The 27,274-nt window shown below is 48.5% G+C and overlaps 1 protein-coding gene across 1 annotated transcript in view; it reads right to left on the bottom strand.

Moving 5' to 3' along the window:
- Positions 1 to 22,704, bottom strand: part of ADAP2 (ArfGAP with dual PH domains 2) — a 30,263-nt gene extending 7,559 nt beyond the window's left edge. Inside the window, exons 1-6 of the mRNA XM_043583661.1 lie at positions 22,513 to 22,704; positions 21,505 to 21,635; positions 19,790 to 19,881; positions 16,705 to 16,784; positions 15,681 to 15,793; positions 4,827 to 4,973 (exon numbers count right to left, since the gene is read on the bottom strand). Coding sequence (XP_043439596.1) covers positions 4,827 to 4,973; positions 15,681 to 15,793; positions 16,705 to 16,784; positions 19,790 to 19,881; positions 21,505 to 21,635; positions 22,513 to 22,606 — 657 coding nt within the window. The 5' untranslated portion in view covers positions 22,607 to 22,704. The remainder of the gene's footprint in view (positions 1 to 4,826; positions 4,974 to 15,680; positions 15,794 to 16,704; positions 16,785 to 19,789; positions 19,882 to 21,504; positions 21,636 to 22,512) is intronic.
- Between the last annotated feature and the right edge of the window lie 4,570 nt (positions 22,705 to 27,274).

The raw sequence follows: 27,274 nt of genomic DNA, 5'->3' as shown, positions 1-27,274 counted from the left end.
TGGGGCCTGAGATCCTGCATTCCTAACAAGCTTTCTGGTGATGTGATGCTGGCCAGTGGGACACAATTGGAGGAGCAAGTGTCCTCAGATGTTGAAGATCGGCTCCCAAGTGGGGGCAGGTGCACCTGGGGATTCTCCTCCGGTAGCAATGCTCATGTAACTTGGGCCCAAGCCGGCTTGGACTTGTATCACACTGGGGGAATGCATCCTCGAGTGTGGGCCACCATCGTCGCTTACCTGGTGAACCACCTGTCTAGCAGGCTCTGCCTTGGCTTTGCTGCTTTGCAATGGGTCCCCGCCCCCCCCCCCCCCCCCCGCCGACAACAGCCAGAGTGATTTTTTTTTTTTTTCAGAGCAATTTTCTCATTGACAATGCAACCGTGTCTAGCTTAGAGCCCTCTCTGCCACCCTCAGGAGAAAAATCTAAGTATGACTACTTTGCCCTCTGAGCTCTCTCCATACAAAACCATTTGCAACCCTCCCAATCATGTTGTTCGTCCTCTCACATTCTGCCCGGCCCACCCCTCCTCCCTCCCCCCCACACAGAGCTTCTACTCATCCCCAAGTTTAGTTTAGTTGTTGTAATGGGTTTCTGCCCAGTCCTAAGCCCTGCTTCTGTGAGAACCACCCCACCCATTCTCACCCACTCACCGCTCACCCACAATTGCAGCCACATTTGCAGCTAAGATCCTCCCCTTCTTGGCCACAGCAACTGGGCCAGGGCTGGGCCAAGGTAGAGGCTAAATTGGGCTTACCAGGTTCCTTCTCCCAAGAATTTGGAATGGGGGAGCCGAAAGATTGTTCAAATAGCTGCAGTGCTACACCTTGACGTAATTAATGCGGTGATTGAGAAATTCATTTGACTATGGTTTCCCAGGAATGCAACATAATTACCATTTCTCTCTTGCCAGCCAAGCACACTGGTCTAGTATTCCAGAGTTCAGAGCTCTCTTGGCCTGGGAATTAATAAACTTCTCAGCTCCCAGACACCAAAGGAATGGGGCCATTCCAGAAAAGACTCACCCAGACCTTCACTTTGGTCACTAACTGGAGGCCATGAGGCCAAATCCAACCTGCATACATGTTTGTTTGGTTCCTGAAGTTATGTTTGTTTCAATCCTCTATACAGGTTTTCCTGCTTTATAGCCTTCTAGCCATCTTCACTTTTTTTTTTTTTAAGTTTATTTATTTATTTTGAGACAAAGAGTGAGTGTGCGAGCAGGGGAGGGGCAGCAAGAGAGGGAGAGAGAGAGAATCCCAAGCAGGCTCCATGCTGTCAGCACAGAGCCTGACGAGGGGCTCCATCTCACAAACCATGAGATCATGACCTGAGCTGAAATCAAGATTTGGATGCTTAATGGACTGAGCCACCCAGGTGCCCCATCCACTTCACTTTTCAATTACCTACCTGGCTCCCGCAGGCATGAGTTTGCAGCTTCTATTTATGCCTCTCTAACAGAGAGGCTGGGGCACTGAAGGGAAGAGAATGGCCAGACCCAAGCTTTCAGATGCTCTACAACTGGGCAAATGGGAGGGGCCAGAAACTGTAAGTATCAGAGACCTTGGGCACCTCAGCAAAAGCCCTCGTATAGTGATTGGCACAGAAGGGTGGCCCCGGGCATCCATTGTGGACACAGGGCAACAGCAGAGAGCCCACCATGGACCAAGAACCAGGGCTCTCCTCCATGTCTCCCAGTCCCAAGATTCTGGTAAAACCAAGGGAGGAAGTCAAGAAAGAGGGTTGATATTAGATTTCTTGCCACTTTGGGGAATGGGGGTCCTTGAATTTAAATGTTTATTTTTATTTATTTATTTTTTTTTTTGAGCGAGAGAGAGTGCAAGCAGGGAAGGGGTAGAGGGCAAGGGGGAGACAGAGGATCAGAAGCCAGCCCCATGCTGTCAGCACAGAGCCCAGTGAGGCGCTGGAACTCATGAACTGGGAGATCATGATCTGAGCTAAAGTAGGACACTCAGGGTGGCTCGGTCGGTTAAGCGTCCAACTTCGGCTCAGGTCATGATCTCACGGCCCGTGAGTTCGAGCCCCGCGTCAGGCTCTGTGCTGACCGCTCAGAGCCTGCAGCCTGTTTCAGATTCTGTGTCTCCCTCTCTCTCTGCCCCTCCCCTGTTCATGCTCTGTCTCTGTCTCAAAAGTAAATAAACGTTAAAAATAAAAATAAAAATAAAGTAGGACACTCAACCAACTGAACCAGCCAGGTGCCCCTGGGGGTCCTTGAATTTAGAGAAATAAATAAGTACTATGTTTGGGGAGCCTGGGTGGCTCAGTCGGTTAAGCGTCCAACTTCGGCTCAGGTCACGATCTCACGATCCATGAGTTCGAGCCCCGCGTCGGGCTCTGGGCTGATGGCTCGGAGCCTGGAGCCTGTTTCCGATTCTGTGTCTCCCTCTCTCTCTGCCCCTCCCCTGTTCATGCTCTGTCTCTCTCTGTCTCAAAAATAAATAAACGTTAAAAAATAAAATAAAAATAAAAAAATAAAGTAGGACGCTCAACCAACTGAACCAGCCAGGTGCCCCTGGGGGTCCTTGAATTTAGAGAAATAAATAAGTACTATACTTGCACCTCAGGTGTCATAGAACAATGTGCTCCTGTTAAGAGGGCTCACTGCTCTCTCTGGCTCTCTCTCTCTCTCTCACACACACACCACAGTTCTTGACTCTAATCTCTCAGGAGGCCCAGCCAGATTTGTTGCCCTTAAAATAAACACCCTTGTATATTTCCCATTCATGCTCCCTTTAAGCTGATTTGAGTGTCCTCTTTTTCAACATATTCACATAATTTTTAAATAGAAACTCTTTCCTCTGGAATGCCTTTTTGACTGCCCCGCCCCCAAGACTAGGCCACTTACGTGCTTCCTGTGTGACCGAGCATGACTGACAGCCCATCAACACGGTATCAGCAGGTGCCTCTTTCCTCATTTGACTCCCTCCCCAGACCGAGATCCTTGAGGCCTGCCCACGGCTCTGCCCTGTTCACCACCACACTTTCTAAACCTACAGCAGTGCTTTGTATAGTGCAAAGACCCAATAAGCATTCAAGGAAAGAGTGAATTCATGAATGAATAACTGACAGAGATGTGAAATTGCCCGTAAGTTCTTAACCTTTTACAACTGTTACCATCATGTGCCAATAAATCATTAGCAGCGGTTAATGTTTGAAATGCATTTCACCGTACTGAAATGCTTTCACATTCATGGTTCATGGTCACTCAACCCTCAAAACCCCTCTGGGAGGCGGGTGTTCTGATCTATAAACACAGATGGAGGAGGGGAAGGGATGTGCCCCAGTAACACAGCCCAGAGCGGAGGACCCAGGGCTCCAGTTTCTGATTCCGAACCCCTGTTCCTCAGACTGCGCCACTGGGAACTCTGCCCAAAGCGTGAAGACAGCGTCCCAGTGCTAGTGCCGCTTGGGAAGATCTAGCCCCTGGGTCAGGTTTCTGGCTCCTGCTGCCAAGGATTCTCCTTCCAGCAGGGTCACGTAGAGTGGTAAAATGGACTGCGGGACCCAAGAACCATAGTCTGGGTTAATGTGCCCATGCCTCAGGGACATAGGGTTAGAACATTTCCAGGATTGTTTTGAGGATTAAGAAATGATGTATTGCACGGGGTGCCTGGGTGGCTCAGTCGGTTGAGCATCCGACTTCAGCTCAGGTCATGATCTCAGGGTTTGTGAGTTCGAGCCCCGCGTCGGGCTCTGTGCTGACAGCTCAGAGAGCCTGGAGTCTGCTTCAGATTCTATGTCTCCCTGGCTCTCTGCCCCTCCCCCACTCATGCTCGCTCTCTCTCTCTCTCCCTCTCTCAAAAACAAATAAACATTAAAAAAATTTTTAAAAAGAAAGAAAAAAAATGCTGTATTGTGGGGTGCCTGCCTGGCTCAGGCAGTACAGCATGTGACTCTTGATCTCGGGGTTGTGAATTCAAGCTTCACGTTGGGTGTGGAGGCTACTTAAGAAAAAAAAAATGAAGACATAAATGATGTATAGTGATAGCCGAGAACAGTGCCTGGCACAGAATTAACAGGTACTCACAAAATGTCAGACCTCACCTTTACCCCCACCTCCACTTAGCACATGACTCCCAAGTCACATGACTCTGCTCATTGTGACCCAGCTTATCCTCTTGGACCTGTACTATTGGCTTGCTCTTCTCTGACAGAAGCCGATTTTTTAAAAATGTTGATTTATCTTGAGAGAGAGGGAGAGAGAATCCCAGGGCAGGGGTGGATCCCACGAACTGTGAGATCATGACCTGAGCTGAAGTCAAGGCTCAGCCGCTAAACTGACTGAGCCGCCCGGGCACCCCTGCTTTCTTAAACTTTAATGTGCTTAAGGATCACCTAGAGAGCCTGTTAAAATGCAATTTCTAATTTAGTAGGTTCAGGTGGGCCTGAGACTCCGGTCTAACAAGCTCCCAGGTGATGCGAATGCTGTTAGTACAGGACCACAGGACCACCTGCTGAGAAGCAAGGCCTCTGCATTCACTGCCACCCGGTCTTCCATCCACTCCTGCTGTGTTCAGACTCCCTGCCTTATCTGGATTGGCCGCCCCTGGGCATAGTCCCTCCTACCAACTGGACTCCCCTGAGTGGCTGTGTACTGTCCAGACACACCCACGGTACCTGCCGGGTGTCTCTCCCTAATCTCGCTCTGCCTTCCTCACACAGCCATCTCAGACCGGAAGGTGACAACAGACGAAGGCAAACTGGGGCAGCAAATCTCAAGAGCAGCTGAACAAGGGAGCTGCGGGGCGGGCCTGCAGAGTCCTGGGGTGCAGGCGGGAGGCTGGGGTAGCCACACGGCTCGGCTCACCTTCCCACTTTCGTGGTACACGAACAGGTTCCTGATGTGGCCCTCTCTCCTGTAGGTGATCTGCAGCCCGTGGGGGTTCCCTATCTTCTCTGTTTCAAAGGTGGCATTCAAGTCTCTGATGCTGATGACAGCTTTGGGGCCTTTACCCTGAAAGAGAGGAAGCAGGTGACATCTCACCACCTTCACCAAGGCCTTAATGCCAACAGATAACCAATCTGTAACTTTTCAGGGCTTTTAAATGTTCTTGCTCTAATATCAAGATGCACAGAGGTTCTACTGCTCCCTGCATTTAGGTCATCCCACCATTCCAACTCAATCAGATTGGCTTCGCCAAGCTGGAAAGGGGCTTAGACAGACCTGAACTTAGGACTTGTCAAACTTTTTAGCCACAGATTTTTTTCTGAAGCAGTTCCTCTATGGAAGCCAAACCAATAAAACAGATATACAGATGAAGGCAGGTGTGGGGGCCTTGGGGCACTCCCTCCCACGCTCCACTCTGTTGGCAGGGGTCTGGAACACAGGTTAAGCACTGATACTAAGCAAGGAAAGGAAAAGAGTACTTTCGTTCGTAACTGATGAGAGAGGAAAACGACACAGGGGCGCCTAGGGTGGCTCAGTCGGTTAAGCACCCGACTTCGGCTCAGCTCATGATCTGGCAGTTCATGACTTCAAGTCCCGCGTCAGACTCTGTGCTGACAGTGTGGAGCCTGGAGCCTGCTTCAGATTCTATGTCTCCCTTTCTCTCTGCCCCTCCCCTGCTTGCAATCTGTCTCTCTCGTGCGTGAAAACAAACAAACATTTAACAAAAGAAAAAAGAAAATGATACAAACCCTCTAGACCTGTGCCAGCCATTAACCACATGTGACTATTTAAATTAAGATTAAATAAAAATAAAACTTCAGTTCCTTATGCCTAGCCATTTCAAGTGCTCAAGTAGCCACATGTGGCTAGCGGCTAGGGTATTGGACGGGGCAGACATAGGACATTTCCATCACTGAACAATGTTCTGTTGGATAATCTTCTCTAGAGGGAAATTTGGTCATATTTATTAAAATGTTCAGTATTTTGCCTTGAGTCACAGCTTCACATCTGAGAATCTATCCCAAGGTAGTAATTGCATCACAATGCAAACATGTGTCTCAAAAGATGTTTGTTGCTGTGTTTTTTAGAATAGTAATAACTATTACTGGTGGCAGTAGAAGAAGAAGAAGAAAGAAGAAAACCTATTATTTAAATATATATGAGGGATGGGGCGCCTGGGTGGTTCGGTCGGTTAAGCGTCCGACTTTGCCTCAGGTCATGATCTCCCAGTCTGTGGGTTCGAGCCCTGCATCGGGCTCTGTGCTGATGGCTCAGAGCCTGGAGGCTGCTTCTGATTCTGTGTCTCCCCCACTCTCTCCCTCTCCCCTGCTCATGCTCTGTCTCTCTCTGCCTCTCAAAAATAAATAAATGTCAAAAGAATTTAAATATACATGAGGGATAATGGGTTAAATAAATAAATCATGGTACATTCATACAGTGAAATACCACCGAATTTTTATAGGATAATTTAGATCAATATTACTTATATGAAGAAACATCCATGATATCCATGGGTGAGAAACACCAAGTCCCAGAAAACAGGATGTATAGTAGGAACCTACTAATATAAGAAATTATACATACATACATACACACAAAAGTATATATACATTCCATATATACATGTATATATATCAATTTGAACATGCATAAAAATACAGACATGTTTACACCAACACTCTCAACAATGGTTTTCTTGAAAGACTATTGGAAGACTTTCCTTTTTTTTTTTTTTTTTAAGCTTATTTATTTATTTTGAGAGAGACAGAGACAGTAGCAAGTCGGGAAGGGGCAGAGAGAGAGGGTGAGAGAGAGAATCCCAAGCAGGCTCTGCACTGGCTAGCACAGAGCCTAATGTGGGGCTCAAACTAACAAAGTCGTGAGACCATGACAGCCAAAACCAAGAGTCAGACGCTTAACCAACTGAGCCACCCAGGCACCCCTGGAAGATTTTTTCTTTTTTTTGAATATTTACTATTAGAAATACTAAAAACACAAAAAATAGTATCTAATTTTGTGAATATTCTTCCTTTTTCTAAAAGAAGTATGATATTATGAATAAAGGCAAAAATCCCTTTCACCACTATTCACTCTATCCCATTCTCCTGTATTCCCCCAGGCAATCACTGTCATGAGTCTGATGTTTATTCTTCTAGCCCACTTTTTATTTTTATTTATTTTGTAATTTTTTAATGTTTATTTATTTTTGAGGGAGAGAGAGAGAGAGAGAGAGAGAGAGAGCAAGTGGGGGAGGGGCAGAGAGAGACGGAGACACAGAATCCAAAGCAGGCTCCAGGCTCTGAGCTGTCAGCACAAAGCCGGATGCAGGGCTTGAACTTATGCTGTGAGATCATGATGACCTGGGCTGAAGTCAGACTCAACTGACTGAGTCACCCAGGTGCCACTAGCTATGTTTTTTATACTTTTACACATATCTACATATCTGTGAACATTACATAGTATTGTTTTCTGTGGTTTTAAGGTACATAAATGGTATCATTCTATATGTATCATTCTAGGTCTTGCTTTAGTCGCTCAACATTATATTTTTGAGTTCTATTCATGTTGAGATATACCCACCTAGTTTGCTCTTGTGAATGACCACACCAAAAGTTACCAGTCTATTTTCCTGTTCACAGATATTATTTCTGATTTTTTGCAATCATTAGTGATGTTGCAGTCAGCTTGTGTCCCTGGCACACATACGTGAGAGTTTCTCTAGGTCGCAGTATATGTTTAGGAATGGAACTGTAGATCACAAGTGCATACATCTTTGACCTACTGGAAACTGTCAAATTATCCTGCTCACCGGCTCTCCACAGTGGTTGTACCAATATTTACTTCAATATAGAATCCGGAATAATAGAAATGAATAACACACTCAATAACAGAGGAGTGCTCCTTTCCCTATATCCCCACCAACACTTGACTGGCAGATTTAAATTTTTTGCCAATATTTGGGGCGCCTGGGTGGCGCAGTCGGTTAAGCGTCCGACTTCAGCCAGGTCACGATCTCACGGTCCGTGAGTTCGAGCCCCGCGTCAGGCTCTGGGCTGATGGCTCAGAGCCTGGAGCCTGTTTCCGATTCTGTGTCTCCCTCTCTCTCTGCTCCTCCCCTGTTCATGCTCTGTCTCTCTGTCCCAAAAATAAATAAACGTTGAAAAAAAAAATTTAAATTTTTTGCCAATATGATGGATATGAAATTGGGGATCATTGCTAATTTTCATTTAATCAACTACACTGGGGTAGAATTTATAAATAATAAATGGCACTCATTTTAAGAATACAGCTTGATTTTTGACAAACGGATATACCTACATTAGCACCACCACAGTCAAATATAGAACATCATTATCACCCTAAGACTTCCCGCATCTCCCTTGGCAGTCAGTTCCCACCCTACCTCAACGCCAGGCAATCACATACCCCTTTCTATCGACACAAAGTGGTTTCACCTGTTCCACAACTTCTTATAATGACATTATATAGTGCACACCCTTGCATAAGGTTTCTTTTGCTCAGAATAATTTATCTTAGATTCATCTGCATTGTTGCATTTGTCCACAGTTTGTCTCTTCTTATTGCCCAGTGATATTCAGTCTATGGATATATTATAATTTGTTCATTCAGCTGTGGATGGACATTTTGGTGATTTTTTTAATGCATAAAGCATCTATGAATATTTGCGTACAAATATTTTTTATGGACGTGTGTTTTTGTTCCTCTTCATTGAATACCTAGGAGTGGAATGGGTGGGTTATATGCTTATGTGTGTATCTACCTTCATTAAAAATTGCCAAAAGGGGGCACCTGGGTGGCTCAGTCGGTTAAACATCCGACTTCGGCTCAGGTCATGATCTTGTGGTTTGTGGGTTCGAGCCCCGCATTGGGCTCTGTGCTGACAGCTCAGAGCCTGGAGCCTGCTTCGGATTCTGTGTCTCCTTCTCTCTCTGTCCCTCCCCCACTTGTGCTCTGTCTGTCTCTCTCAAAAATAAATAAATCTTACCAAAAAAAAAACCCACAAAAAAACTGCCAAATGGTTTTCCCAAGTGGTTGTATCATTTCACAGTCCCACCAGGAGTATATGGGAGTTCTGGTTTCTCCACATCCTCTCCAGGGCATGGGGTGGTCAGCCCTTTTAACGCCAGCCATTCTGGTGAGTGTGTAGTATATCTTATTATGTCTTTAACTTGCATTTCCCTGACTGCCAGAGAGATTGAGCATCTCTTATATTGATCATTTTGGCTTCCTTTACTGTGAACTGCCAGTCTATTTTCTTTACCTATTTTTCCAATGGGTTCTCCTTTTCTTTTTGCTTTGTAGGTTTTTTATTATTTTTTTTTAACGTTTATTTTTGAGAGAGAAAGAGAATGAGTGGGGGAGGGGCACAGAGAGAGGGAGCCACAGAATCTGAAGCAGGCTCCAGGCTCTGAGCTGTCAGCACAGCTCAACCCCACAAACACGGGGCTCAAACCCACAAACCGCGAGATCATGACCTGAGCCAAAGTTGGACGCTCATCCAACTGAGCCACCCGGGCACCCCAACCCAAGTTTGTACAGTTTTTTTTTTTAATGTGTTCTGGGTATTACTATTTTATTATGTTGAGTTTCACTTTCTTTATATTTATTCTTTTGTATTACCCAAAATTTTTACATAAAAATGAATTACCTCTACAATTTAAAAACTTTCTCTCTGGGAGTGCCTAGGTAGTTCACTCGATTAAACTTCCCACTCTTGATATTGGCTCAGGTCGTGATCTCACGGTCATGAGATCAAGTCCCACATCGGGCTCTGCTCTGAGCGTGGAGCCTGCTTGGGATTCTCTCTCTCCCTCTCTCTCTGCCCCTCCCTTGCTCGCATAATAAATAAATAAATAAATAAACAAACAAACAAACAAACAAACAAACAAACCTTAAACAATTTCCCTTTGGGGAAAAGAAATAAAGAACAAAAGCAACTCATTCTGTTTTTAGACGGTTTTAGACTGAACTGGCTGAGGACTGGGAAACAGACCGTCTTTTGCTAGCCAAGGATGAGTCCCTCCTCGAGGCCAAATCACAGCAGCTGCTCCTAACTCTGCAGCTGCCTCTCCTCCTCCTGCCTTTTGCACCTACAACTTGTTTCAGTGCTTTACGTTGAAGACTGAGAAGAAATCCCGGACTCTCACTTGGAGGGTTAATACTCTTCACCGGCCCCACCATGTTTCACTTGGCCCCAGGCTGCAGTCATACTGGAGACCTGCTGGCATTGCTCTGGTCCATCTAGAAGAGCAACAGGGACAATTTTTTTTTTTTTTTTTAAATAAAAAGGCCTACATACAGGAAATGGAGTCAGGTCATGGCTAAAGTGCTCAGAGCTTGTCCTTTTCTGCCCTTTTTGGCCACTCCTTCACATTCTCTGCTGGAAATGTCTCTTCCTTCTGCTCTCTAAATATTGGAGTGTCTCAGGGCTCGGTGTGGTAAACAATCTCCAAAGATGGTCCTTACCAATTCTTTCCCTCCCAGTACGCACGTGCCATTATACCCATAAAGAGGGGGAGTCTATATCCCCTTCCCTTGCATCAGTGCTGGCTGCTCAAGGTGCTTTGATTGACACAAGGTAGTTCCTGACCTAGCGTTTAAGAGGCCAAGCAGCACTCACCTGTGCTTGGGGGAGACCAGCTGCCATGTTGCAAGGAAGCTCAAGCCAGCCTCCTGAACGCAGAACCAGCACATGGAGAGACAGAGGCTACCTGCAGCCACGCACCAGACACATGAGTGAAGGCTTCCTGGGCCTTCTCAGCCAGCGGTGCAGCAGGGTGAGTGAGCCGGCGGATGCACACATGGAGCACACCGCAGCAGCCAAGGCCTCCCCAATTCCCGACCCACAGGACTGAGAGAAATAATAACCTGCTGTTTTAAGACACTGAGTTTTTGGTGGTTTGTCATTCAGCAACAAGTACTAAACTACTCGGTTGTAGGATTTCTGCTCTCGCTTCTTCCCAGTGGTGACAACCCCCCCACCCCCCAAGAACATGCTTCTTGCAAAGAACCTCCTCCACCCATCCCCGGAAGAGAAGAGGGAGTGCAAGAAGAAGCCCCCTGGTGCAGAGCCCCAGCTCCCACTTCATGGACGTGCCGTGCCCAGGATGCTACAAAATCACCACCGTCTTTAGCCGTGGACAAACGGTGGTGTGGGTTGGCTGCCCCACTGCCCACCTACAGGATGACAAGCAAGACTTACAGGAGGATGCTCCCCCAACAGAAGCAGCACTAAAGCCCCCTGAATTAAGATGAGTGGGAAACTATCCCAGCAAACACATTTTTTTTTTTTGATAGGAAACCAAAACAAAACCAAAAAACTTCAGTCCTTGGGCTTCTTTTCTCATCTACCTGTACTCCCTACCCAGGTGATCCCAGCCAGTCCCATTGTTAAACCAGTCTCAGTGCTGGGGCGCCAGGGTGGCTCAGTTGGTTAAGTGTCTGAGTCTTGGTTTCAGCTCCCGTCATGATCTCCCAGTTCGTGAGTTCAAGCCCTGCACCCAGCTCTGTGCTGACAGTGTGGAGCCTGTTTAGGATTCTCTCTCCCTCTCTCTCTCTGCTTCTCTTTCCCTTTCTCACTCAAAAATAAATAAATAAACATTAAAAACAACAACAACAACAACACAGTCTCAGTGCTGAGGACTCCAGCTCCAGAGTCTCCCCAAACTTCCAGACTCACATATCCAACTTCCTTCTCAATGTTTCCCCCTAGATGACTAATAAGCATCTCAAACCAAAAAAGCCTCCTGATCATCCCTGCAGGGAGCCAAGTCTTTGCCATCTCAGCAAATGGAAACTCTGTCCTTCTAGTTCTGTAGGGCAAAAAGCTGGGAACTACCCTGGATTCTCCTTACTTTCACACCTCACAGCCAATCAATCCGTAAATGCTGTTGGTTCTACTTCCAAGATCAGACCACCTCTGACCACCTCCTTCACCATCGGCCTGGTCTAATCCACCATTAGTCCTCATCTGATTTTTTAAAATTTATTTACTTTTATTTTCTTTAAGTAAACTCTGTGCCTAATGTGGGGCTCGAACTCACGACCCTGAGTTGACCCTACCAACTGAGCCAGGTGCCCTGATTCCTCGCTTGATTATTGCAATAGCTTCCTAACTGCTTTCTCTCCTTCTACTCTTGCCCCCTCCCTGCCCCACCCTGAAACCCAACAGTAGCCAGAGTGCTCCTTTAAAAAGTTTAAGTCTGAAAAATAGGCCTACCCTATGACCCAGCAGTAGCACTGCTAGGAATTTACCCAAGGGATACAGGAGTATTGATGCATAGGGGCACTTGTACCCCAATGTTTATAGCAGCACTCTCAACAATAGCCAAATTATGGAAAGAGCCTAAATGTCCATCAACTGATGAATGGATAAAGAAATTGTGGTTTATATACACAATGGAGTACTACGTGGCAAGGAGAAAGAATGAAATATGGCCCTTTGTAGCAACGTGGATGGAACTGGAGAGTGTGATGCTAAGTGAAATAAGCCATACAGAGAAGGACAGATACCGTATGTTTTCACTCTTATGTGGATCCTGAGAAACTTAACAGGAACCCATGGGGGAGGGGAAGAAAAAAAAAAAAAAAGAGGTTAGAGTGGGAGAAAGCCAAAGCATGAGACTCTTAAAAAACTGAGAACTAACTGAGGGTTGATGGGGGGTGGGTGATGGGTATTGAGGAGGGCGCACCTTTGGGGATGAGCACTGGGTGTTGTATGAAAACCAATTTGACAATAAATTTCATATGTTGGAAAAAAAAAAAAAAAGAACCAAAAAAAAAAAAAAAGTTTAAGTCTGGGCGCCTGGCTGGCTCACTCGGTAAGAGCATGTGACTCTTGATCTTGGAGTTGTGGGTTTGAGCCCCTCATTGAGTGTAGAGATTACTTAAAAATAAAATTTTGGCAGGGGTGGGGGGTATGGAGGGGCCTGGGTGGTTCAGTCAGTTAAGCGTCCTTCTTCAGCCTAGGTCATGATCTCACTGTCTCAGATCTGAGCCCCGCATCAGGCTCTGTGCTGACAGCTCAGAACCTGAAGCCTGTTTCAGAGTCTGTGTCTCCCTCTCTCTCTGTCCCTCCCCCACTAGTGTTTTTTCTCTCTCTCTCTGTCTCAAAAATAAACATTTTGGGGGGGGGATGGGCTACATGGGTAAGAGGCATTAAGGAATCTACTCCTGAAATCATTGTTGCACTATATGCTAACTTGGATGTAAATTAAAGAAAATAAAATAATACATAAATAAATATTTAAAAAATAAAATGAATAAATGAAATGAAAAAGAAGAAACTGTCCCCACAAAATGTTCATCCATCACAAGACTTTCATTCCCAAAAGGTAAAAAGTCTAAATCAAATTATATCACTTCTCTGCTCAAAACCTTCCTGTGGCTTCTCGTCTCAGAGTAGAATCCAAAAAGCCTAACTTTTTTTGTAAATCATCTATCCAATATAGACCTCTATCTAGAATAAGGAACTATAAAAACTCAATAACAAAAAGCCACATAAGATAATTAAACTATAGGAAAAGGCAGTGAACGGACATTTCTACAAAGATGATGTACACATGGCCAATAAGCCCATGAAAAGACACCCAACATCATTAGCCACCAAGGAAACGTAAATCAAAATCACAATCAGATACTGCCTCAGACCCACCAAGGTGGCTACAGCAGAAAATGAGATAACAGCGGAGCAACTGGAACCTTCACACATTGCTGGAAACTTCACAACATATGATGGTGCAGCGACTTTGGAAAGCAGTGTGGCAGTTCCTTCAAATATTAAGTACAGAGTTACCATATGACCCAGGTATGTTCCATTTCTAGGTATAGACCCAGGAAAGATGGAAACAGATGTCTATATGAAAACTTGTATACCTATGTTTATTAGCAGCACTATTCACACTTGCCCAAAAAGTGAAAACGCAAATGTCCATCAACTAAGTGAACAGATGAAATTAATATCCATACAGTGGGCCAGCACTTGGCAATGAAAAGAAACAAAGTACTGATTCATGCTACAACATGAATGAACCTTAAAACTATATGCTAAATGGCGCCTAGGTGGCTCAGTCGGTGAAGGCTCCGACTCTTGACTTTGGCTCAGGTCATGATCTCACAGTTGGTGGGTTTGAGCCCCGCGTAGGGCTCTGCAATGAAGGTGAGGAGCCTGCTTGGGATTCCTTCTGCATCTCTCTGCCCCCTCCCCCGCTCTCTCTCTCTCTCTCTTTCTCTCTCAAAATAAATAAACTTAAAGAAAAACATACGCTAAATGAAAGAGGTCTGTTACAAAAGACCACATACTCCACGTGTATGAAGGATCCGAAACAGGCAAATCTAGAGAGACAGGAAGTAGAGCAGTGGTCACCTGGGGCTGGGGGTCGAGTGGGTAGAGGATTACAGCCAACGGGTTTGGGACTTCTTTGGGGGGTTATGAAAATGTTCTAGAATTGATTGTGGTGACAGCTGCACAACTCTCTGAATATACTAAAAGCCATTAATTGTATGCTTTAAATGGGCAAATTGCATAGTATGTGAATCTACATATATTTTGTAAATTCTTTATTTACTTTTGAAAGAGAGAGAAAGAGAGAGGGAGTGTAGAAGCAGGAGAGGGGCAGAGAGAGAGAGGAGGACAGACGATCCCAAGCAGGCTCCATGCTGACACACAGCGCAGAGCCCGACGTGGGGCTCGAATTCAGGAGCCGTGAGACCATGACCTGAGCTGAAGTTTGGGCGCTTAACCGACTGAGCCACCCAGGCGCCCAGTGAATTTATGTCTTGATAAAGCTGTTTCAATAAAAAACAGAAACAGAAAACAATCTTGAGTCTTACTAGGCCCTACAAGGTCCTCACCTGCATGGGTTCACCTCTTTCCCTCCTTTTCTTTGCTCCCTCTGCGCATTCCACTTTGGTTTCCTTCACGCCCTACGAATCCACCAACCACACACCCAACTCAGGCCAGGGCTGTGGCTTATGGTCGAGTAGTCTGTACACTAAACAAAAAGTCCCCGGCTTAAGGTGCAAGGGAGAACTGCAGTCTAGGCTCCTGGTTGTCTAGACTGGGGCCCCGGGGCTGCGCCGTCTCAGAGGAGCCATTTTCTAACTGGCACGCGGTGTGCGTGCCAGCCATGGCCACGGCCGTATTCAGGGCTTCTGCACATCGTGTTCCCTCTACTTCTACTCTTTCCCCGCATATGCACATGACTTGCTCACTTGTGTTCACTTCTCTGCTTAAATGTCATCAGAGGGGCCTTCCCCGACCACTGTGTGTTGCCAGCCAGGCTCTCGCCGTCCTCTCTAACTCTTCGCCCTCTTTTATTACACTTCATAGCGCCTCCTACCACCTCATATGTCATATATCGATGTATGTTTTGGTTTACCACCTGCCTCCTTCCACTAGAACGAAAGCCCCGTGAGAACAGCAGCTTCGTTTAGTTCGCTGCTGTTTCCCCAGTGCTTGCAATTATGCCTAGTATATAGTAGGTGCTCACCAAATAAATTCTCGAGTGCATGAATAGGTGAAGTAAATTCAAGTGATCATCCGAGGCTTAATCCGATTTGAAGCGAAGAGAAGGTGTGTTTTTTTGTGGACTCTATGAGTGGCATCACCAAGGAAGAGCGGCAGAATGTGGTGCTGAACGCTCAGTGTCTGAGACTAGCCATAAGGCTCAGCACCATTGATTTAAATGCAGCCTCCGGGGGGGTGGGAGCCAGGGCTCAGGGAGGGGAGCCCTCGCCGGTCTGGCCTCTTACCTCTTCTTTAGTATAGTATTTCAGGAGGCCTTCTCTTGCCAGGAGAACAAACTTCCTTCTCAGGAACTGTGCATTGTCTCTTCCCCGCTTCCACAAGAACCCTTCTCGGTTACCTTGGCCGCCAAAGATGAGAAAGAGTGAACACCTACATCCTCAAGATTCTACCTCCTTGAGGGGAGAACGAACGCTCCACCCCGTGCTAAAAACCTCTGAAATCTAACTTAGCTCTATCAGCTGCAGCACGCAGGGTTCCCTCTGGAGCCAAATTCGCAATGTCTTATGATTTTGGTTGGGCTCCCCCCACTAACTTCCTTCTTTGGCTGTTTCACAAGACAGAGTAAGCCCTTAAGGAGCCTAAGTCCTGAGAAACGGGATGATTCTGAAAGACGCCCATATGGTCCTGCCCGACTTCACGTTGCCATCGGCCTAATGAAACTCTCCAGAGGGCGGAAATAATGAGCAACCTCCAGGCACCCGCTGGCCGAAGAATACCGCGTGCTCCTGGTGGCTAGGAGTGCTGACACAGGCTGCTGCTGGGTCCTCACAGTGGTTTTGTGCACTTTGTACTCTGGGTCGGTGTCAGCTTGGACTCAGAGCAGCTGGGCAGCAACCGCCAGCGGTCGAGGGCCAGCGATGAGGTCGTGCCCCACACAAAGGTGGAAAGGGAGGCTGAAATCCCTCTCGTGTGCCTATCCGAGCCTCGTGCCGCACCAGGGGCTACCCTCACCAGGAGCAGGGGTGCCTTTTTCTAATTACTCTGCCCAGCGGGTGAGTCTTCCTGCAATTTTATACTAAGACTCTATACACACTTGTGGCCCTGCGGGGACCTGAGATAAAAATGCTTCTCAACCACTCAGACCATAAAACCCCACCAGCTGACATGTTGCTGTTTCAGAGGCAGAGGAACCCACACCTTGGCCTCTGTGGCCAGAGTGAGGCCGGCAGATATCTCCTGATTAGGCCCTGATACTCAGACACTCTATTCTCCAGAACTCACTAGAACGCAGACCACAAAAGAACTTACCTGGGGGTGAGATGGTTTTCCCATCGGCCATGAATTCCTGTCTTTCATACTTAGCTCGAATCCACTGTTCCTTTAAGACCCTAAAAAGAGAGAGCCCTTGGTCAACTGTGTCTGGTGCATCCTCTTACCACAGGGTGGGAGCACCACAGTCTGTCTGCTCAGACTACCCAGGGCTTCTCAGCCTTGTTACCGTTATACTTGGGGCTAATTCTTTGTTGTGGGGGGGGGGGGCATCCTGTGTTCTGTAGCCGGTTTAGCAGCATTTCTGGCCTCTATCCCCTAGAGGCCAATAGTCCCCCACCCCTAGTTAGGACACCCCAAAATGTCTTTAGATACTTCCAGTGTCTCCTGAGGAAAAAGATTTCCCCAAGGGGCTCTATGAAAACCACTGGGCTATTCCAACCCCAGCCCAGCCCTCTAGGTCAACCGGCTCCCCGGGACCATCTACACTGCCACCCCCCACTGCATGCTCATAAGCTGATGCCAGGGGAGTCCATGAACCTCTTCCTGTGGCTTTCCCACAAAGTCTGGGCATGCCACACTGGACAGAGCAGTGACATAGGGGTCCAACCACCTGGGACCTCATCCTCCTCTACGATTTATCCATTGTGTGACCAACAGCAAGTTACTTAACTTCTCTGAACTTGGGGATATGTCAATAATATTATACCTACCTACCCCTCAGGGTCTAGGAGGGGTTTAAATGTATATAAAAGGGCCTAGTACCACAATCAGCACATAGTAGGAGCTTAATGTTAGCTTAATCAGATATTGTCCTCCATGAACCCTGCAGGAAACTTATTTCAACTGTTTGGTTCTCTTTTGCCTCTTCCAGGGAAATGTTCCAAGGTTTACTTCCAAGACACTGGGAATGACCTAGAGCTGGGCCCTTGGCCTGAACTGGCCAATCAGAGCTCTTCCCTGGGCTGTGTGGAGCAAAACCAAGAGAGGGATAGATTGGAAGCCCTCTCTGGGTCAGGCTGAGAGCTGGGGCCGGGGACCGGGAAGTGGCCTTGTTCCCAGCTCTATGAAAAAAGCCTGGCTGAGGAAAAGGTGCAGGAATGAGAGCCAGACAGAGTAGGAGAGGCCTGACAGCGTTTGAGCCCCTGGCTTGTCCTTCCTGAGGGTGGCTCCACCTGTGTCCCTCCTACAGTCTGATTCCCAGAACCCATAAAATCTCCTCATGCCTAAGCTGGTTTAAACTGGGTTTCTGTCACTTACCACTAAGAGTCCTACCTAATGCACAGCCCTCACACCCAGCACGTTGAGGAGAGTCACCAAGCCCACCATGGAATCCTGAGTGACAGGATCAGAGCCGGGAGAGGGAATGGAGACTGAGGCCCCAGGCCTGGTCCTGGAGGTGGGAAACTTCGAGGACCTTTAGAATTACAGGGAGGAGGCCGTGAGTGTTCTGCTAAAAGCGGGTAAGGTACAGGGCTGTGGTTAAAGTCACAGCAAGTAGTATCTGTAGTGCTGGCAGAAAGCTGAGCACATAGTAGGTGTTCATCAAATGCCTGTTCCTTTCTCTTTGCAGCAAAGGGCTGAGTGGCAGCAGTGAGGCAAGGTGAGCCAGACCCTCTTGAGTTAAGCCTGGCACATCCCTCAGCTGGCCCAGGGACCAGACAGCATTCCGAAGAAACGGGTTAAAACTAGCCTGTCATGTGGCCTGTGAGACATTTTACACAAATTATCTCATTTAATCTCTACCACCATGCCATGATATGGGCATCACTATCTACATTTCACAGATGATGATGCCATGATTCAGAGAAGTTGGGTAACTTGTCCACCTTTTCACAGCCACAGAGTGGTAGAGTCAGGAAACAATACTGGGATCTTCTGAGTGCAAAACTGTGCCTCCCCTGCCACTCCACGCTGCATCAGTAGCCCCTGGGTTGCTTAAATATTGGGAAATGGCAGGGTACTAAGTACAGTTGTACAGTTGGTGCACTGGCCAAGAGCTTCCTGCTGACACTAGAAGACAATGGTGGCTGAAATACAGCCTGCTCTCCGCAAGCCATACCCCCCATGAGCTGTGTCTGCCCAAAGGGTACCTTCTTCACATTTATGCTGGGGGTGGGGGTGCGGCGCTGCCTAGCAGCCCTGGCAGTGAGGCTGAGTCCCTGGGAGGGAGGCTAAGCCTCAGGCAGTCAGTCCTGCAGAGGCTGAAGTCACACTGACCCCTCACGTGTAGGGACCTGAAACCTCGTGATGCTTCACAGCTTCCTGCCCTTATATTGAATTTCCCCAGTGCCATGGTACCCAACAGCAGGCCCTGGTGTCAGATGGGCTAGTCAGTCCCAGTTCTGTCTCTATGAGCCTCAGGTACTTCATCTGTATCATGGAGATCAAGGCAGTGTTATCTCAGAGTTGTTGAATTAAACAAATTCATGCTCATAAGCATTTAGCACAGGTACCTAGGTAAAGCTCAATGAATATTAGTGGCTACTCTTATTTATATGGTTACTACTTAGGGACCTGGGGCCAGACAGTTGCGTTGCAGCTATGCTGAGGCCTGTGGGACAGCCTTGGGCACAACACTCCATAGGAAGTAGCTGGAACACATTTGCTCTACTAAAATACCAGCGTTTTTCTTCTCTATCAAGTTAGCCACCACCAGTAGGCTAGGAGAACATCAGAGGCAAAGGAATCACAGAGAAAATGCCCTATTTCACAGCTTGGAAACTGAGTCCCAGACAGTGAAGTGACAATCCACGCAACAAAGACAGAGAGGGAACTAGGCCACGTCTACGTGTTCTCCATGACAGTACCAAATGTCTTTCTGGATCCACCAGGTCCATAGAAAAGACCACCACAGGGGCGCCTGGGTGGCTCAGTCAGTTAAGCGTCCGACTTCGGCTCAGGTCATGATCTCACGGTTTGTGAGTTCAAGGCCCGTGTTAGGTTCTCTGCTGTCAGAGCGGAGCCTGCTTTGGACCCTCTGTCCCCCTTTCTCTCTGCCCCTCCCTCTGCTTTCTCTCTCTCTCAGATATAGGCATTAAAAAATTTTTTAAGAAAAGAAAAGACCACCACAGACAAATGGAATAGGGGTGGGGGAGGTGAGACCGAGAAATCACCCACTCACAGACAGTCGTTGGCCTGGGGGATATAGTAGAAAGCAGGGACTCTGGCTTCATACTTGGCCTTCACACGGAGGTTCCCGTTGTGGGTCATAAACTGCAAAACAGCAGCAAGTTGGGGTAATATTAGAACATGAAAAAATGTGAAATGAAACCATGGTCTACCCAGAAGGCCACTCTTCCCACTGGCTCCTAGACCCAGTCAGGAGACACTCCTACTTGGGGTTTGACGCACCCCAGGCTTGGTCATTCATGCTGCTGGGAAGCCCCAGGCCAGAACACTGAGGTGCAGTAACAACCACGCCTCACGCTGGCAGAGAACTTCACAGTTCTTACCCATTACTTCATTCCATCCCTGCAACAATTTTAATACCGCCATCCTCATTTTAAAGGTGAGGCAACTGGGGCTCAGAGAGGTTAGGTGACTTACTCAAGGTGGCACAGCTAGAAAGTGGAGAGCTAGGATTTGAACCCAAACCTGTCCAACTCCAAAGCACATGTACTTTGTCCCACCCCCTCCACAGATGGCCAGGACCACCAGCACCAGTCCCGGCAAGCCTGCAGCAGATAGACGTAGCTGGAGGATGGAAGAAGTCAGAGGTGGTGCCACTGAGTACTTAAGTCAGGGTGATCACTGGGGTCCTATGACGCCCGAGGTACCCAGAGGCAGACATGCCAAGAGTGGCGCTGGCCAAGAGTTAGCACTCAGTAACAGAGGTGGCATATCTGGGGTTAGGGCCCATGTGGGAAGAGACATCAGGTTGCTAATTCACATCCTGTGAGCAGAGTGAACCCTTCTCCCGTCCCCTGGGGCTGCTGGGCTGTGACCCAGGATTTGCATGGGCTTTGGACCCCAACAGAATAGATTTCACATTCCAGCTGTTCCGTTTATTCACTGAGTGACCCCTGGGCGATACTTAACCCTGTGAACTTCAGGGATTTCAACTGCAAAAATGAAGAAAGTTTAACAGGGGGGTTGTAAGGACAAAGAAACAACCTTCAGGTCTATGTGCTGGTTACTGGTTTCCTGTCTTTCCCCTGCACTAGAAGGGTGTAAGCTCCCCATGGGACGAGACTTTATCTCATTCATTGTTCTTTCCTTAACACCCAGCACCTAGTAAGCTTACAGTAACTATGTGTCCGATGAATAAGGCATCTAGCACAGGGCCCGGCACAGAGTGGGCTCTCTGTAAACATGGGCCTGCTCCTCCAATAGTCCTTGAAATCCTCAGCCAACCAGTACAGTTTAGAACTGCTTGTTCTCTGAAGGTCTTCTGGCCAAAAACGGTATTATCATCCAGATTGCATCCATTTGCATAGGTCAGGAGAGCAAAATGGTGCCCTTCCTGGTTATGGGGGCCGGAAGGGGGACTGCAGACCATGATCAGTATACTGTTCCAGTCCAAGACTTCAGCTAATGATAACAGCAGCTGTTACTTGACTATTTATTTTGTAGGCATTGAGCCTACATTTAATCCTTATGGCAACCGGGGGAAGGGGTAGTGGTATCCTTACAATACAGATGTGGAAACTGAGGGAAATAACAAGCTCAGGGCCTTGAACTCAGGGCCTCTGTCTAGGCAGGCACTCTAACAGGCTGTGTTTTCTCTTGCTAGTTCTTGCTCCTCTCTGGAACTCAGTTTCCTGCTCTGGACGCCCTACCCACCGCCTCCACCCCGGTTCTGCGGTTCCAAGGCTGTCCACGAGCGCCCCTCGCTACCTCCACGGTACTGTCATCCCAGAAGTCAAGTCTCACGGATTTAACTCTGCTGATGTCTGGGAAGTTGCGGTGGACGCCGGAGCAATTCAGACAGATGAAGATGCCCAGCTTGTAGGAGGCCCAGTCAGGATCTGCGGGGCAAAGAGGGTGGAAGGGGAGTTGTATGGTGAGCTAGGCACGGAGACCAGGGCTGGGCTGGGGGTGCTGGGAGAGGCGGGCTTGGCGGTTAGAATTCATGCGGCGGTGCCCAGCGCTGCCCAGGCTGGGAAACCTTTCTCTCTCGGTCCTCCCCCCCGCCCACGTTGTTAACTAAGATACCCGCAGGCAACCTTCTGGTCAGCCCACCCGCCAAGGCAGGCGGCGACCAGGATGATCCTGGAAGGAGTGTAGGGATGCGGGGCGAGAAGTTACGGCGAGCACGAAGTGGAAGTGACAAGACTCCGGGGAACCGAGAGGAGAGCGCGGAGGGAGGGGCCGACCCCGGGACGCCAAGCTGGGGAGCTGCAGGTGGGGAAGTGCGCCGCAGGGCCCCTGGACGTCCGCAGGGTCCGCGCGCTGCGCGACAGGAACGTGGGAGGACCCGGGGCGTCCGGGGGCAGGGAAGGGGTCACTGGAAGGTCAGGAGCCGTGGGCCTGGACCCCTCGGTGTGGGGGATGTTTGGGTCCGAGAGCGTGGGAGGTGACCAGGTCCGGATGAAGACGTCAGGGACTGAAGTCTGGGGGGGAAGGGGGGGGTGGTGTCTGGCTGGGAGGCGATCGAGACGGTCAGGGCATCCGGGTCCGGGTCTAGTGTAGGGGTCCAGAGTGGGGAGGTCAGGGGATCTGGGTTCGGGTGGGCGCCGCATCGGATGTGGAGAGCTCGGCCAGGGGCGCGGGTCGGAGATTCGCGGGCTGGGTGCGAAGGTGTCAGAAGGGTCACGCCCGAGTCCGGCGGGCGCCCGGGACGGGACCGGGTCTGGAAGGAGGGGAGGAGGGCAGGGGTCCTGCTCCGGGCCGCCGCGCCCTTACCCGCCGCCCCGCAGTCGGCGCAGTGAGAGTTGCCGGTGCCCGCCGCCTGCAGCAGCTCCAGCAGCCGCTTCTTGTTGCGCTCGCGGTCGCCCATGGCCGGCCCGGTGGGCTCAGCGGGGCTCAGCCCGGCGGTCCCCCGGCTGGCGGCCGCCCATGGCGCTGTGCTCGCGCCGGCAGGTGGAAAGGGACTCAGCCCCTGCGCCTCCCGCGCGCCAGCGCAGCAGCCAGCCAGCCAGCCCCGCCCCTCCGGCCCTTCGGCCCCGCCCCCGGCGCGTGCCGGCGGCCCCCGCTCCAGCCACTCGGTGCCCTGCTGGAGCCGGTCCCGCGGGGAGGGACCCGAGTGCGGGCCTGGGAGACCCTCACGCTGGCTGGCCCAAGAGCAAAAACCCGTCGGCCGCTTGCTAGCTGCGGGACTGTGGACATCCCAGTCGACCTCTCTGGCCTCAGTTTCCACCTCTGTAAAAGGGGAATAAGGGCATGTCTGTGTCTCTGGGCTCCGTGGACAATTAGACAGGATCTAACTTCCGTTAAAGCTTTCCACTGATGTAGCGCTTACATCTACTTAGAGACCTCCCCGGGAAGCCCTCCTCAATACCCAGCCTAGAGCAATCTCTCCAGCTTCTGGTCCTGCTAGAACCCTGTTACAGGACCCGTCCATCCCTTTGGCCCTGAGCATTTTCTATCTACGCTGCATCGGTTATTTATGTATTTATTTATATTAATCCCTCCCACACCTCCAATACACACGTGGCCTCGCTGGATAGTTTGACGTCAGCAGATTTATTTCTGTATCCCACATAATTCCTAGAAACAGCACCTGCACATTTTTAGAAGTCCAATAGTTGCATGACCGTGTTCACCAGGAAGCGTGGTTTCACCAACGCGGACTCAACTAGGCACTTTTATCTGTGAGGTTCCATCGCTGTGAGGTGTGGGCAGGGTTCAGGTGGTCTGGAATCTGGGGTCTCCCTCCCCCATCCCTGGCCCTCGTTGATCCCTTTCTCTGTGGTCCCCAGGTGCCTGGGAAGGCACACGCTGCTCACGCTTGTCCTCCCCTCCGTAGGTAAACACCCATCTGTCATATGCGTATAGCTTAATGCGCAAGGATGTTCCATTTTCATCCTGATCGTTGCAGCCGAAGTTCTAGCTGACCCTCCTGTATCCCCAGTTCAACATACGTGCATATACACATGTGGATACATAGGGCAGCATGGTATCATGGAATGAATCCAAGAATATAGGTTTTGAATCTTGGCTCCACCCCTTACCAGCTCGGTGGCCTTGGGCATATTCCTTCACTTCTCTGAGCCTTGTACTCCTCCTCTGGAAAATGAGGATTTGGGAAGACCCACTTAATAGGGTCACTGAGATGTGCCAGTGGGTGCGTGGCACATAGAACCCTCAGAACATGGTGGCTCCCGTGCTTTCCCTGTCCCTCTCTGGTCAGCTCGTGGGATCATCATATGGAATGCTGTGTGTCATTTCCCATTTTCCACAGGGCAGAGGAGGTCAAGCCTCCATGCCTGGGAGGAGAGGGACATTACCAAAAATAACCAGCCAGGAGGGTCTTGAGGGGGGGGGGGGGTGAGACCTAGCCCAGGGGCAGCTCCAGAGGAGCCAGAGAGAGCCCAGAGGGGGTCAAAGGGCATGGGGCTGTTTACCAAACAGGCTGAAAGATGATTCATTTCCGCTGCTTAAGATGAAAAAAGAGACAGAAATAAATCTCCCAAGAGACAGATGGGAAAGGCAACCTAAGACAGGAAGGCAAGAGGAGGGGGGAGGTAAGGGGGCAAAGACAGGACAGGGCAAGGACATCATTTCTCTGCTGCCCAGTGCCAAGGCAACACCCCAAGCCCTCCTAGATTATGCATCTTTGAATATTCCTTCCCCACAACACCAGGAAAAACACAGCATCTCCTTCCTGGTGAGGAGCCAGAGATTGAGAGATTCCTTGTGTTTGCCCTCCACCTGTCCTTATTTCTGGAGGTTTCCATTCACAGAATTGCAAGCCTTAAGGTCTTCAGACACTAAATAAATATTAAAAAAAAAAAAAAGGTACTATTGTATTTTGTTTGTAATGGGTTTCTTTTATGGGGCAAGGTTAAGGCGATAATACTAATTAAGAATTATTGATTGTTTAAAGAGAGTTTCACACCATTTGGTCACATTTGAGTTCCATGACTACCCTGAGGGCAGCGGGTTATCTATCCTCAGAGGAGTTAAGTTACCCAGGGTCAAAGAGCCAAAGGAACCGAATGGAGGTCAAAATAGAGGCCTCCTGGTGTCAGCCCAGGTTCTGTCACCAAATCCCACAGGTCAAGCCTGCCCTCTTTCATCTGGGTTTTTGTTTTTGTTTTTGTTTTTCACTTTTCAAAAAATTGAAGTAAAATCTCTATAACATAAAATCGGCCCCTTTAGCCATTTTTAAGTGTATGATTTAGTGGCATTGAATACATTCACGATGCCACGCAACTATCACAGCTGTTTCCACAACTATTTCATCACCACAAACAGAAATGCTACAGCCCACTCCGTGGGCATGGGACATGATCAGGGTTCAGCTCGGGCCTGTGTTCGGGAACCAGAGGCTGCTCTTAAGGGAAGAAGATAACTGTGCCAAAGGCTGTCGTGACTGGGATCAGGGGCCAGGCTGTGAGGGGCAGGGTGGGCTGAGGCAGCCTTCTTCGTGGGCTCAGTCTGTAGCAGCTGCAGAGGTGAGGGGGCAGTTCAGGCCCTGGGACCAAGTATCCTCTGTAAACAAAGCTCCCAGGGTCCGCCAAGCACAAACATCAAGCCCTGCTCTCAGGGCCACTGTCTGTGGAGCTGAGTCCAGCCACCGCAGGGGTTGGAAGAAAGCTTTCAACCACATTCCCAGCCCTGGACTTGGCTCCAGATCCCTGGGGAATAGATTGCAACCCCTTTGAAAATTTAAATAATTATGTTTACTAGATAGTTTTTTTGAACTCTAATTACAGGAAATTTGGAAAATACAATAAAGAAGGAAGAAAACGCCACCTACAATTATGACCACCATTTATTCAGAGATGAATGTATGTCAGACATTATTGCATTTAATCTTAAATACAACCCTGAAGTCTGAACTATTTTTATGTCCATTTAAAAAAAATTTTTTTTTCAACATTTATTTTATTTTTGGGACAGAGAGAGACAGAGCATGAACGGGGGAGGGGCAGAGAGAGAGGGAGACACAGAATCGGAAACAGGCTCCAGGCTCCGAGCCATCAGCCCAGAGCCCGACGCGGGGCTCGAACTCACAGACCGCGAGATCGTGACCTGGCTGAAGTCGGACGCTTAACCGACTGCGCCACCCAGGCGACCCTATGTCCATTTTATAGTCGAGGCAACGGAGGCCCCAGACAAAGTAAATTTACTACTCAGGTTACACAACTGAGATGATGCATACTGGATGGTACATAGTATTGGAGCTGGGATTTGAATCCAAGTCTGCCTTGGACCCCTTTCATCAATATATTTGGTTGATGGTATGAAGTAGACTTACAAAAGTTGGGGTGCCTGTTTGGCTCAGTTGTGTGAGCATCCCACTCTTGATTTCGGCTCGGGTCACGATCTCATCGTTGGTGAGATGGAGTCCCTCATTGGCATGGAGCCTGCTTTGTATTCTCTCTCTCCCTCTCTCCCCTTCCTCTCTGCCCCTCCCTCTTCCAGCTCTGACCCTGCCCCCCCCCCCCGCCACACCCCACAACCAGGGCACATGTGTGCTCTCTCTCTCTCAAAAATAAGTAAGTAAACTTAAAAAAAAAAGTAACGGCATGCAGTTCAACCTAATATTATCCTTTCAATTGTCCTACTATCAGTCTTTATTAACATTTTCCTAGATTTTCTTCTGGACTTCCATACATTTTTTTATATATCATTGGGATCATATTTTTTCATATAATTTTTTTCTTTTACTTTCTTCACATAATGTCCCTTATCATATTGTTATAGATGTGTCATGACATCATTTTATTTTATTATTTTTTAATGTTTATTTCTGAGACAGAGAGGGACAGAGCATGAGTGGGGGAGGGGCAGAGAGAGAGAGGGAGACACAGAATCCAAAGCAGGCTCCTGGGTCCCAGCTGTCAGCACAGAGCCTGACGTGGGGCTTGAACTCACAGACCACGAGATCATGATCTGAGCCAAAGTTGGACGCTCAACCGACTGAGCCACCCAGGCGCCCCATGACATCATTTTAATAGCTCTGCAATATTCCATGAGATATGTATATTTCCCTGTTGTCGGACATCGATTGTGACCAATATTTCGCTGTTACACATGATGCAACTTTGAGTATCTTTGTGTCCAGAGAGTTTCCCCTCTTTAATGCTAGGATTTTCAAGTACCTGAATCGCCTGTAATTGCTCACTGGCTTCCTGTCTCCCTTACTCATCTCAGCTTCCTGAGGGCAGGGACAGGTCGCTCTGTCCTCTGCTGCATCCAGGCACCTGCCTGCTGCGTAGCAGGGACTCAAAACATACTTGTAAAATAAACGAAAAAATGAATACAGGTAAAAAATAATAAACAATAAGGTGAGAGGACTTGGGATCACAAAAATGTTTTCCTTTTGAAGGGAAATAATAGGCAGGGACGGGAAACATCGGAAAATCAAGCAGCCAATTGTGGGGAAATAGGTGCTGTTTATATAAATGGGTTAGAGGAAAGCTTAGGGCAGAAAGTCACCATCACGGGGCAAAAGTGCCTGAGGTTAGCTAGTGAGATATTGTAATGGAATCACAAG

The sequence above is a fragment of the Prionailurus bengalensis genome, chromosome E1 (genome assembly GCF_016509475.1).
Source record: "Prionailurus bengalensis isolate Pbe53 chromosome E1, Fcat_Pben_1.1_paternal_pri, whole genome shotgun sequence".
NCBI classification, from domain to species: Eukaryota; Metazoa; Chordata; class Mammalia; order Carnivora; family Felidae; genus Prionailurus; species Prionailurus bengalensis.
This window is presented reverse-complemented; position numbering and strand designations above follow the sequence as displayed.